At 44.1% G+C, this 14,167-nt stretch overlaps 1 protein-coding gene across 4 annotated transcripts in view; it reads left to right on the top strand.

The window, feature by feature from the left end:
* Positions 1 to 14,167, top strand: part of kif26ab (kinesin family member 26Ab) — a 75,056-nt gene that overhangs the window by 40,048 nt on the left and 20,841 nt on the right. For all 4 annotated transcript variants that reach the window (XM_080870431.1, XM_080870432.1, XM_080870433.1 and 1 more), the window contains one exon: positions 2,746 to 2,945. In XM_080870431.1, coding sequence (XP_080726557.1) covers positions 2,746 to 2,945 — 200 coding nt within the window. The remainder of the gene's footprint in view (positions 1 to 2,745; positions 2,946 to 14,167) is intronic.

The following is a 14,167-nucleotide window of genomic DNA, read 5'->3' as shown; positions in this document are numbered from 1 at the left end:
TATGTTAGTCCTACATGGTAGGAACTCAGCTTTCGCCTCAGTTGGTTTCTGGTGGTTACAGAAGCCAGCCAGGCACGAAAGCCAGATTAACGCAAGGCCTATTTCGCCTCAGCAGTAATCGTCTGTTGACTCCTGGGATCAAAGGTCACAGAGGAGTCCTGGTAGTCTAGGGTGGAAAAAGAGCTGTCCTACTCTGCTCACTTCACATTTCATAGGAAGCATTCTCCCAAACCCTTTTCACTTATGTGATTCACTTTTTTCCATTATGGTTACTTGCTTTGTCTCGTTTCCCCCCCTCCTTTTTCTTCCTTTTCTTTCCAAGGCAAAAGGATCAGGGAGGGCTAGGGGTTAAAGGGTGTAAGGCCAGCTCATTACTGACTTTGGGTGCAAACGGCTGAACACACATGGCTCCAGTGACACAGCCTAATTACTTGACCAGGGGATAGATTGTACTTTTCAGCCAGAATCAGGGAAAGTGCAGGTCCAAGGCTACAGAGAGCAGCTTGGCTGTGGCGCTTAAGTCCTCAGTTTTAATACTGAGGGGAATACTATTTGAAAGGCACTGTGCTAAGCTTGAGTGTGTGTGTATGAATGTACATGTCCATTTCAAGGACACGCTGAAACCCCACCTGTGACCAGCTGTCTTGTGTGCTCCTGAAACTGTCTGCTACTTGATTTTTAAACCGGCACTGCACCTACTCAGTCAGTGACAGATTTGATAGGCTGTACACATCTGCTTCCTGTATGGCTGTGCGTGAAGTGCCCTAGTCATACATGACAAAGTGCAGCAGGTCTGCTTCGCTGGTATGCACCAAGCTAACACCAGCATAGTGCGCGGCCTACTACTGTGGTTTGCTTTCAGTGTGCTGCCTGGTTTTTCATGCTTTTTAAGTCAAAACTTTGGAATGCACAGCTTGATATCTGACTTAGCTTCTATGATGAAGCCCCAAGAGAGCAAAAGTAGACCTTTAAAGCAAGGCTATGACTCTAAGATCTGATAACAAGCTCAAAAGGAAGAAAAGGGAAAGTGGGAATTCATGAAGACCAAACACCACAAGGCTACTGTTTGACAAATGGTCAGTGGAGCGTTTCCAGGAAAAGATAATGCAGCCCTGCTTTAATATAGCAGCACATTGTACTGCGTGTACAATGTGCTGTAAAGCTGCGTGTAAAGCTAACAGTAGCAGGAGTCCAAGCAAGAACCAAGCCTGTCATATATGAATGTAACTATGTCCTCACATCCTGATGTATGGCATTCTCATGTCAGGCTTGGCATATAAATAGTGCAGCTGTCAGTGTGTGTAGACAAATGGCAAATGGTGGAAGGCCACACACTTTATAAAAAAGATTGTAAGGGGTGTTATTTTTGTTGCCAAACATGAGTCTAGGGCAAACCCCAATGTGGTAAATATGCAGAGGGCCTGAACTGTGTTTATAATACACTTCCTGTCAAATGGCACTGAGGCTGCTGCCCTGTGTTGGGCTGAATTCAAGGTCAGTGCTGATTACAAAGTGTCGTGTGTCAGTTTTATAAATGTTTTTTTGAATAGCTTCAGCCTTTCTTTAATTTCTGATGCTAAAACCTCAGAGAATGGGTTCTCGTCAGCTAGGATAAACGTGAGGCTTCAGTGGGGATTAACCTTTTGTCTGCATGGTGACTCCAGCTCCAGTGTCGTCTCAGAGTCAGCTTTTGACTTGCATAATTAGCTCTCTGCACGCCATGGCTTGGTGTAACCAAAAGAAGTGGATCACTGAAGATGGAGCTCTTGCTCACCCTTTCTGTGGTCCAGCTTTCCAAAAATCCTGCAGTATTCCCCTCAACTTTAAAAATGAACTTAAAACCTGAGTTCTGAGAGCTAAAAGGTAATACTGCATGTATTTAATTTTTGTTACATGATGCATCTCAAACTCTGCGTGAAGCCTTTTTCATACACAATAAACCAATGGCAGTGCCATTAGATATAGTTAATGTTATTTTTCACAGCTTTATGTTGCAACAGTTTTCACAAAAATCTCGTCAAAACTTCTTCAATCTATTGTTAATTTATTACGCTGCAGACACAACTTAAACTTGTGGAACTGGTTCTAATGCAGAATGTCTTGCTGCAGAAAATAATTAAAAAAAATATGAAGACACACAGGTCTATCCTTAAAGGAGTTCATTCATAGATTTGGCATGAGTTGTCAAAGCCGAAGGGTTGAAAGAGATGCGGCATGTCTCAGTTTTGTCCTTTTCGTTTCCAGGGTAAGGTGTGCCATTTAAGCACAGCTCACATGCCTCATAAACATTTAAGCTATGGAACAAATGCCACCTGTACACCACCTGTTGTTACTCCCTGTGAAACTCTCTGAGATAGCTTTACTGAGTCTGCAGGATGAAACGTTCTTCATTCCTGAGGAGTAAAGTGCTAAACTTGCAGGTATAGATATAATCAGGAGCAAAGTGAGGTAAATCGCTAGTGATTTAATTACTAATTAAATGTGGGTTACCACTTAATTACAGTAGGCTGCAGCCAGAGGAACCTTGTAAGTGTTGCCAGAATCAATGAATGGTCCCGCATCCTTGCTGTTCTGTGGGGAGCTATCTTTGGATATTGCTGACTCCCACTAACTGGTACTGGCTGCAGCAGCTGCCCATCCATCTGTGGCAGAGGGGGAGCAAATAAAGTGGAAGGAAGGTGAGCTGGAGTGGTAAAACCATTAAGTGGCGGTTGTGGTCTTATCTCTGTATCTGTGTGTACACAGGCCCATGGGTTGATGGGAAATTCAGACAGGGATGTCACAGCCTTGGAGGCCCCTGTCACCACCATGACCAGCACCAGCGGCAGCACCCTGACGCCCTGCAGACTGAGGAGCTCCAGTCAAGCGGGACTCCCAGCGCCCGTTACCAGTACATCAACCACCGCGTCTCCTTCCTCATCTGCAGCAGCCTCCTTCTTCATTAGGTAAGCACCTCCCCCATGCTGTCAAGTCACTGCATGGTTAATTGAAATGTGTTTGCATACACACCCGCATGCATTCAGTCTTCAGTGAGTTGAAGAGGAGATATGCACAGACTCGCGTGGTCTCATGGTTTTAACCTCCATGTGGGGCACTTATTCACTGGAGATGTTGTTCTTGCCATGCTTGAATTATAGCATGCCTTGGGATACACATCATGGAACTAAATGAACCTTTTAGTTGCAGGCACCAGTGCCCATGAATAGAAAACAGAATTGCATAATTCGATATGAGGAAGGAGTGTCTCACGAAAGGGGTTTAGGTTAAAGCTAGCTATTGTCCTGAGGTATTTTATGTTTAGTTATTTTTTTCTTTGTTTTGCCTCGCCAATTTAAACGGATCTTGCAATTTTCCAGCCATAGACTTACTGGATGCTCCCACAGGTGTAGCGCAGGATGCATTTTTTGTAAAAGCATTTTGGTCCCTGTGTATCCAAGGCTGAAGAAGCCTGTTTTTAAAGCATTGCTTGGCTTTGGTATTGTCGTTGCCCTGGAGAAGACTTCACCCTCTCTGTGCGGGTGCATGGTTGGGGAAATATTGTCAATGACAGATTCCCTGGCAGGCCAGTGCATACATTCCCTGCCTCATCTCTCCAAAAAGTGCTGTGTTGTAATGAGCGTTTCTGAAAGGGAAGCTGGCTAAGAATGATGCATAGGACCATTGACGCTCTGCACCACAGGAGACAGAGAAAACTGGTGAAGGGGCTTGTGGAGTGTGACAGGAAGCCCATGGGGGATCAGTATGTGGCTTAGCTTTTCTTCAAGCATCCCAAATGGAGTTTGTGTTGCCAGCTTTTACAGGGTCCAAGTATATCAGTGGGACCATGAGGTCTTTCCTTTGACTAAGGGGATGTTCCAAATCCTCCACCTAATATGTAACTTCCTGTGTATCTTGCTTCCTGTCGCAGGAGCACGAGGTTTAAACAACAGTGAGGCATGACCTTCTGCTAGACAGGTTAAATTCCTGACATTGATTTATTAACGCTCATGTTTTCTTTGGACTTGAGCTAAAAGAAAAAGATAAGCATAAAGAGCTGCATCTAGCCATTCAGTGTGGACAGGAAAAAAGAGGAAGGTGGACTTGTTCTTTTCCCTGCAACAGGGCCTGGTGGAGCACACGGGGTGTAGAGAGTGCGCTCCACCACCACCTTTTATTTTATCCAAAAGATAATTTGCTGCCAAGAATGTTTTGTTTGACTTGGCTCGCAGAAATACGATAATGATAGGCCAACCTCAAACAGCATTGGGTTCTGCAGATAGAAAAAAAGAGGGTGGAGGAGATCCACTGTTCTCCATTTGAAGCACACCCACTTCCTGACCTTCTGCAGCTGTTATCCCTGCAACAGGGATCATCATCAACATCATCGTGAAATCGTTGTTGCTCATTTTTTAAAAACATCATTGTTGTCTGAAACGTAAAACAGTCAAAACAAATTGAGTCATTCAACAATATTTTCCATTTGCTCTGATAGTGGAGCTGCAAAAAAAAGCAGATGAAATTAGCATCCCTCATGTTTTAGACATGATTGAAAACTCAGATCTGATTAGTATTCTTTTTTTGTTCTCCGTAGATACAATTAGTGAGATGCACGTGCAAATCCTTTGAGCCCAGGGTGTAAGACCAGAATAACCAAACAGCAGTTTTTTCTTACCCCAGTGGTGTGGAAACAGCTCCTTGGACACTTGTCTGACATTCACTAACACTATTCCATTCACAGATGAAATTTTAATTAGAATGCAATTAGCCGGAGTCTAGGTGTTCTCGCTAGGCTGTTGGTGAGAGGAAAAGAAAAGCGATTAACAATGTTTAATTTTGCAGCGGAAAAATAAGTCAACCATTCAACTAGTTAAAGAAGCATTTAGTTTAAATATGTCTGGTAAAAACACTGGTTTGATAACAACACAGCATTTGCATCTCCTTAGATGAATTATTTGTGCCTGTGAATTGACTAATTGTGCCTTCAATGTTTTATTATTTTAATTTATTCTAATAGTATCAACTTTACAACAAGTAAACTTTGATATTTTTATGGTTAGATTGTTCTAAGAGCAGCTTTGCCTCAGATTTCTAGTATATTTTGGGATTTTAAATGTTAAATTCAGTCTCTTCTCGCCACATCCCTAAGACTTATTTAAGTATTTAATGTAATTTATGGACAGATCATTTATTTGATAGACCAGATGATTATGGAAAAGAAGCTACTACTATTAATTTAAGAGACCAAATGACTCATTTGTTCACATGAATTTATTTGATTAACAGCATTACAGAGATGCCTTCCAGGTTATGTAGACAAATGCAAGTCAAAAAAAAAAATCCAAGTGTAGCTTTTATTCTCTGAATCTTCCCATTCCAAGTCCATCAGCCATTTATATTATCTTGATGCTTCTTTTTCTTCCACTTGCAGAAAATAGTAAAAGTCTTTGATCATCTAATGAATGCTTCTTTCAGGCTTATGTGAAATTCCAGCTCAAAAACAGTTCTTTTGTCCCACTTCCTGTTTCTCGTAATCTTAGGAAATAGCTTGAAACCAAAAGATGACCCCAGGGCCAGTAACGACCAGTTTGCAATTAGACTGACTTTACAGTTGCAGAGAGACAGGAAGAGTCAGGGGTCAAACTCTGACTGGATGGTGTGTGTGTGTGTGCATATCATTATGTGTGTTTGGCTACGTCAGTGTGTTACTTGGGGTAATGAATTTAGAGCCATGTGTTCAGCTGACTACCACGTTAACCACTGATTGTCTTGTGACAGAGCATATGATTAGTGTATTGACACACCGCTGTGTAATGAAACCAGGCGACGCTCACAGCAGGGGCTAGACGGTGCGGCTAACTGCTGCCTCGCACAACCTTCTCCCCATCTTTCTCTTCCATTAACATCTGCTGATTGTGGCAGTGTGTTTATTACACACCAGGCCCATGAGATGAGAGGGGATGCTTGCTCAGTTTGCAGCCAACTTTGATCAGCTGGCAAATTTTGTGTGTAGCAGTATGAGATAGTGTTATCTTACGTTGTTGGGCCCCTGTTTAAGTTTGTCCATCTACCGTCTCTTATCATACCCCAGAGATGGACAATGAAGTCACTCTTAAGATGCAAGGAGATAATGACTAGAGCAGTATAGAGGACCTCAGAGACACGACAGTCGGTGGATGCAGACTTTAGAAGTGGCACGCAGGCTGAAAGGTTGGGATTTGCAGGGGCTGGGCGGACAGCTGTTTGCTGGAATGTGAAGGAGGAAGTGGTTTCATGGTCATCCACCGGTGCCTATAGCTGCTGCCCAGGTGAGTGTTTGTGCACTAATGACTGTGATTGTGCAGAAGGGATCCTCCTGTAATTGTGGCAGCAGGGCCATTTAGCCTCGGCTCTCCTGCACACACACACAAGACTGTGCCTTTGTGTCAGGAACGCTCACTCTGCCCTTCATCCCCTGGCTGCTCTGAGTAACCATAGAAACAAGTCATTAGCTTGTGGGAATAAAATGTAACTGATTTTTCTTTCAAAAGTGAAGATTGGAAATCAGGAAGTTGAAACAGCCCTCTCTACTCCACTGGACTATAATTTAGTCAGAAGAAGAGCATCTCTTCAATAATGAGTCCTACATGCTGCACAGTGGAAGCGCAGCCGGATGACAAGTAGCTGTTCTTGCTCTGAATAACAGATGACTTGCTGAAGGCCAGTGTCCAGTTATGTTTATTCTGGAGTTTGTGCGAGAAACTGAGCCGGCCTATTCGTTTTGCTTGTAAAAGAGACAGTGATGCAGTTGTATAGAGAGGCTCAGAGCAGACAAAGCAGCTCACTGCTGGCTTTGGTTGGCTGTGCTGTGATCGACAGCAGGGATCTCAGTGAATGACAAATAGGCAGGATAGATTATGTGAACCAGAGGGGTGCACCAAGCACAGCTGATCTGGCCCACATGGCAGGGAGGATAAAGAGTGGGGCAGTAGCAGCTCCTTATAAGTGTTGTCATTCAGACGGTGTGCTCGGGCTGATGCTCCTTTCTGACAGCACTAAGAGCAGGAGACCTGTACCTGTGGAGAAGAATATTGGATTCACTACCATGAGAGTGAAGTAAGCTATTTTGTGCACAGACATCATTGAGCGCACTTGGATATTTGATATTCGTGTGTGTTTGTGTGCAAGAGGTGCCCTGTTTTCTTTCTCTCTTCCCCTCCCCTCTCACCCCTTTCTCTCTCTTTCTCACTCTCCCCCTCTCAATTTATCTTTCTTTGTGTGGCACACGCTCTTTTCCGCTCTGTGGAATGTGCAGTTTTGTGCAGTTGGAGTTGGACTGTCTGATCCCTGGAGGTGAGAGGCTAATGGTTTTGTTGTCAAGCCAGAGCGAGATGGATTCCACCACGAGAGCAGGAGTGTGAGTGGAATGTATAGCATGTGTAACATACTGTAGAAACCTTGGCTCCATTTTGAGAAAGTAGCCACAGTGGAGCTGAAATGTTAATACTACCTCTGTCTCCGGAGTCTGACAAATGAGAATTGATTCATATCAATCTGTTGAATCTGAGCAACACATGCCCAGGGCAGCGAATGGCTCATCAGAAGTATTGAGTGGGTGGTAGCTGGGATGGTTGAGCTGCTCTCTGGTATTTGTCTTTGTTTACTGTTGGATAAAACACCAGCTGGTATTTTCCTGCCATAATCTGGCTGATGGGACTAATGGCTGCCTCTGTGCAGCGGCGGACCCAGTGGCAGCTGAGGCCACAAAAGGGCTGGGGCTCAGTAGATAAACCCAGGTGTGAACCTGTGAACCAAGGCCTGTCGGGCACCGTCAAGGCTGAGGTGTTGATGGAGATCCTGCCTGGCCTCGGAGCCTCGGGCATCTGTGTCGAGTAGATACATCTCACTACCCACATCCACCTTCTCATCCACCCGCAAAAAGCAAAATGCCGCTCCACTCTGACTCATAATCCTCCATCGTTCTCAGGTAACAGAAAATTTGTCTTTTGATATAAAGACTGACATAGAGAAAACCGTGTTCAGCCTCGGTGGATATTAGAAATGAATAGAAGTACTGATTTGCATTTGCAGATTCCCTCTCACTCTCTGGGCATCTGTGTCTTCCCTGGGATATGATAACATGGTGTGATAGTGCTGTGCCCCCTGCAGCAGCAGACTGATGTGCTGTGGTGTGGTGGGCAACACAGAGTCACTTGTGCCTGTCATTATAAATGGCAAACAGCTCCACTGAAAGAAAAGCAAAGGGTTTGTCCCTGCCTTCGTGGTAGCCTGATGCCTTTTCCCTCCCCAATATGCCAAATAAATCCCTGAGTCAGGAAGTCTGTCTGGCCCACTCACATAGCCTGCAGGGGGGCAGTTAAAGTGGGAGGGGGGTGACAAACAAAGAGCTGAAGTGCTGACTCAAGTCTGTGTGCTCACCCTGGGTCCACGTGTCCTAAGCCCTGGGGGAGAGGGGAAAGCGCTGCCATCCTCGCCTGACAGATTGATAACATACATGAATAAATGTGGAGCATAGACCTCTGTCCTGCAGGCTTCTCACTTAACACTGGGCTTCTTTTGTCACTCAGGATGATGACAGAGACAATAAATAAGGTTTAATTGTGTGCGATTGCTTCACGTGGGCAGGGTGAGGTCACGCTCCCAGCATCAATCCATTTCCGTCTCTGTTTGCCTGCCCACGTCCAGCATTCCCCATTTAACGGCATGTTTCTGATAACTGCCCACTGGGCTCCGTGATCAGCGCATTAGCGTTTAGTTATCGCGTTAGACTAAATTCTTTCACCCTCAGCCTGTTGAATGGATATTATGCATCGTGCCTGTAGGGGCTGAGGGATGCCATCTAAACCTCTTTAGTGCACCTCAGTGAAAAGTGTCATGCAAATGGAGTCTATTATCTCTGTCATTACAACCACTTTCTCTTTAACATTGTGGGTGTGAGACACTGAGTGAGAGTATGGAGGAATGAGAAAGAGTAAACTGCAATAGCTGGTGGCAGGGAATATATGTTGAGGAATTTTATGACCTATTGTGTGCAGTTGTAGAGTGACGCCCGTGGCCTCATGAGCTCCCACAAGTGCCTTTTTTTGCCTCAGAATCCAAGGAAACAAGGAAGGCTCCTAGTGGGGTTTCTCAGGCATCACAATGCTCAGCCACGCCACAGACTTCTATTCAACATGAATAACTAATATCTGCCTAAACACTGGTTGTAGGTTGACTTCCCCATGTGCTAGAGCTTTATTTTGTTGTGAAACACATAAATATTATATGCACAGCACCACCTTGCACCCGCCGTCCTTCGATAAGTCAATTGTGAGGCGCTAGCTTTCCCTGGATGTAGCTCGGATTACCACTGAGGATAAGGGCATTGTTAGGACAGGTTTCCCTCATTACCCACAGCCCTAGTAGCTGAATCATTTCATTCCGATAACACTGTCTTTTTTATTTTAATCTCCATCTATATGTAGCTTGGCTCCAGGAGGTTGAAAGGGTTCACATGGGTTGATGGTAGCTGTGGGGAATTTAAAACAAGTAACAACGGGGCTTGTAAGAAAAATTAAACATGAAAAATATTGCTGACAGTTTATTATCAGGACATTTTCAGTATTAACTTCTGGCTTCACTATAGTCTGCAGCAGTTAATGCAAAATGAGCTACATTAAAACAGGATGGATGCCTAATGGTCCTTCTAGTACATCGCCTATGTTTTATTTGCTCCACAGTCTACTTCTTAGTGGAGAATTATGAAGATTAAGAGTAATTGTAAAGGATATTGTGCCCCACCTTTTCATGTCCACTTATGTATGAGACAAGCGAGCGGCTTGGACGTGCAAAACCACCGTATCAAATTAAAAGCTGCGAGGACGGTTGATCTCCCCTGTGTTTCTGTCACTGTTTTCTACATGCACGTCGTCTTGAATGGAGAGGATTATAGCCTATAATCGGTTCACGACCCAGCGCATGAGAGCCAGCTGTGGTGTGCTAAAATCCCCTTTTCCCCATACGCTCTATGAGAACCAGCAAGTGTAGCTGTGTGTGTTTCGGTGACTCAGTTTATCAGTATGTGATACAGGATAAACTGCTTAATTTGAATAATGTGGCTGCAGTCGCTGGCATTTTGGTGGCTTTTCTCAGCCACGCGGTTTCTTTGCTTTCCCTGCTTTTATTTTCAGATTGGTCTCCACTTTTCATTTGATTTACATGGTCTTTCATGACAGTACTGCCCATTTCACCTGATTTGGACCTTTTCTGGTTTTAGTTGGGTTACCAGTTGACCAGAATATAGATGAAAGATTAGGAAACACATGTAAGACCTCCCCTCCCCCTGCTTTCTGTCTCGCCAGGCCGCCCACTGATTAATCACTCCCAAATGTTCTCATCAGCCTGTGGGCCTGTTTGTTGTGATAGCCTCTGTGTGGGAAAGTGCAAATAAATAATAGCTAGGTGTCTTACTCTGGCAGCAAATGATTAATGAAGTGGAGAAGTGATCCAGAAGTACTTTTTCCCCCGTTGCCCGTCCCTCCCAAAGTTATCACGCTCTCACGTTAGTTTCCCCTCTGACAGCATTAAGCTACAGGGGCATAATATTTGATTGAGGAATTGTCTCGTAATTGTCTGATAACAGGCCTCATTTGTTGCTTGTCTATCAAATATCCTGCTTCTAAAAAAGCACCGAAGCGATTTCCGAGACAGGAAACGTCACTCAGTCAGTGATAACTTCATGTGTGTTCCAAAAGTTGTGTTTGTGTGCCCTGAGTGCAACAGCCTACCTGATGTTTTGAAGGCAAGACGTGGGTGGGATGACGGGTGAATCGCAGTTCAACATGTGAAAATGTGGAGTTATTCCAGATTCTCTGCAGCCTGGGAGAGGAGCATAGCAAAATACCTGGAGCGCTGTCTGAGGAGCAGAGAGAAAATGCTCTGGAAGAGATGAAAGCAGCTGTTAATCTTTGTCAGCAGTGCCAGAGGTGGGGAGACTGCAGTCGGTGGAGCAGGGATGAACATGTCTTCATTATCATCTGTCACCCATCAGCTGAAAAGTGAATGTTCTTCCAAAGACTTTTACTTTTGCTGCATGAACCAGTTTTGACACATTAGCGGAGCATTTTACTGACGCTGCATTTTTGGAAACCTCTTGTAAATAATTTAGAGTCAATTGTTAGAGATTTTTGTTGGATGACCTTTGAATTTCAATGCAGTTATTTCCAGTTATTTCCACAAAGGAGTTTAATTGGCTCATTTATCCAAATGACTAACAAACATGTCCTGCAGAGCTAAAGCCTGTGCTTTCTTCACCTCGTCATGGCCCAGTGTTCAAGCTAGTTAAGGCCATATTTGCAAGACTTGATCCTCAATGTTACAAGGAACAATAAAGTGAAAGTAAATGCAACAATACCCTACCATTTTCCTTCCTTTGCTCATCTTAAGCCTTCCTTAAGACCCTAGCTTGGCAACAGAGTTTTGCGGCCTTTCACTCCGGGGTTGAGGTGAATTAGTGGGTGTGTGACTGTGCAGGGTGTCTGGAGACACAATACTTAATATTCAGCGTGTTAAACACAAAAACCCTGTGTGTTTGTCTGCCAAAAATATTCCCACCTCTCTTTAACCTTATTGGCAATGGCACAGAGCGCCTTCTCTGTACCGCAGTGGGATAGTGAGGGTCTACTGGCATGAGCCAGTTCTTCTTGATCTGACATCCAAAAGCACAGGAGCCAAATCAGACAAATCATAGTTTCTTCTTTTTCTCAACAAAATCAGAGTAAAAAGAAGTTCTTTTTACGTCTGCGCTGATACAAGCCACTTCTTAAATTTGTGTTGTTTACCCTCATGTACTGAATCACCAAACCAGGTTTTCTTGAATATTGATGAGTTTTTTCACTTTCTGGGCCAACTGTTCCATTTATTTTTGGCCGACTGGGAATTCCCATCTTTGGGAATAAAGTAATTCCAAGATGGCTGTGGCATACCCCACCAATCATTTTTTCCCCTGTTTCTTTCTCAGGCAGAAAATGATTTACCTCCTCATGGACAGCGCTTCACTGGCACAGAGCCAGGCCCACTGATCGAAGAGAGGACTTGGCTCTACAGCCTGCTGCTCCCTCCCTCGCTCTCCGTCTTTCTTCCTTCCTTCCTTACGCTTCCTCTGCAGCTTTCTCTTACTTACTATCCCCCCAATTCATTTTTTAACGCCTTCCTCACCTCTACAGTGCTTTTCCCTCCATTTACCACTCAGAATCCCTTTCTTCCCCCGTGTTCCAAATGATCCCCTGTTATTCAAGCAATTCTCCAGAGGATACCCTAATCCCTTGTTTTCCAGCTCAGTCCACAGACCGGTTGAAAAGAGTTCTAAGGAGATTGCAACAAAACAGGTTTACAACCTCCGGGAAGAATTTGGGATTTTATTTACGGAAAGCTGCACTTCTTTTTCTTCTTCTGACAGGAAACCTCCCTGAATCCACATTATGATACAAATGCGACAAGTCAATTGCAAAAAGGCGACATCAGTTTTTGTGCGGAATCCTTTCTTTTCTGTGATGACGCATTGTATCCACAGATGTTACATGAATGCTTTTGGCCTTACTTAATTGGCTGCAGATTGGTGCAGTGAAGATGCTCAGCCTTGGGCCGTCAGCAGTCAGCGCACAAATAATGATCCATCTGATATTCTGTGTCCAAGGCCAGACGCTAAGCAGGAACAAAAGGCTTGTTGAACACCTTGTTGGAACAAAGAGCTTTCCTGAAAAGCGTTGGTCCGATAGGTTTGGAGTGTGCCGTGCAGGGTATCACTCAGCTAACTGGACATTGCATTCATTGCTGTCTGGTTTTGCTGGGATTCGTTTATCTATTTCTGAGGATTTATAGAAAGTCTATAAATCTTAGCCTGGAGGTGTTTGGCCACTTCCAGCAAACTGCTGCTGTGTAAGCCAATACAGCACAGAGGAGCTCTACCTTCAGTATACTATTAAAACAGCCAAGCAGGAGAAAGCAGCCTCGCAGTCAGTTGAAAGCTTCAGAGCTTTGGATTGATAAGATTTAACTGACAGCCCGATAAGCCTGATAGTTCTCTCTTCCATTTTAATGTACCTGGGGCTGCCAAAGGAGTGAGGAAACACATTTTTCAAAACTACTGGAAAGATCTTGGTTTGGAAAGATGCTCATCTGAATCTGAATCTGAACGATAAGATAACCATGCTGAACAGAGGAGAATGTCTGTTCCTGTAGCTCCAGGTGGGAGCTTTTTTTCCTTTTTTTAGCAGCGTCTGTAAAATAAAATAGCATATTTTTGTACTACAGTTACATTTTTTTAAAACCATATTCGGCATTAATTTCAGTGTCCATGCTGCTGTAGCCTCAGGCAGTTGTTTTGAGTGATTTAGGATAAGAGGGAGGAAGTGAGAAAAACTAAATGAATGTTTATACCAGAGGTCTTTTAATTGCAGGGAGACTTTAGAAAGAAAACGGGCTCATTATCAGACTAAACGTCTGTGCCACACAGGAGGCTCTGTCATCTATTCAACAGCCAGCTCTAAAGCGTTCTCCCCATATGTTCAGTGCTGCGTCTCAGGTAACCCAACTATGTCTCTGTGGGGCAGCTGTGACTCAGGGAGTGGAGCAGGTTATCCACTAAACAGAGGCTTGTGCTTCATTTATTGGCTTTTCCGCCCGCGACCTTTGGTGTGTCTTTGCACAAGATACTGATTCCCCAAAATGGTCCCTTAGTTACATATTTATGTAAAGCACAAGTGCTATATGTATGAATGATGCTTGTAATGCTTTAAGTATTCAGCAAGGCTAGAGGTATATAAATAAAGTCCATTGACCATTTCTCTGGTTAGTTTAAGAACCTACCTTATATGACCACCCGAGCTTTTAGTGTTAGGTTAATGCGTATGTTTATACTCCACATCTGAAAGATGGTGACACTTACAGCTTCACAGGGCAGTCAAAGGGTCTTTTCTAATCCTCTGAAATACAGCTACAACAGATGAACTCTCAGGAAGCTTTTATGGCATGGAAGCATTTGTCTCATTTAATGATCGGCATCCTGACCTTGTTAGTAAATCTTGTCTGGGTGGGCATTCTCGCTGCCAGCGCTGGTTGGCAGAGGATGACATCACCTCCTCTCGTCTGCACACCGTATGAATGTGTGTGTATGCATGTGTGTGTGTTCACAGGCTGATGTCATGGTCACTTA

The sequence above is a fragment of the Rhamphochromis sp. 'chilingali' genome (genome assembly GCF_963969265.1).
Source record: "Rhamphochromis sp. 'chilingali' genome assembly, chromosome: 21".
NCBI classification, from domain to species: domain Eukaryota; kingdom Metazoa; phylum Chordata; class Actinopteri; order Cichliformes; family Cichlidae; genus Rhamphochromis; species Rhamphochromis sp. 'chilingali'.
The sequence above is the reverse complement of the archived record's forward strand: the minus strand, read 5'-3'. Positions and strand labels throughout refer to the sequence as shown.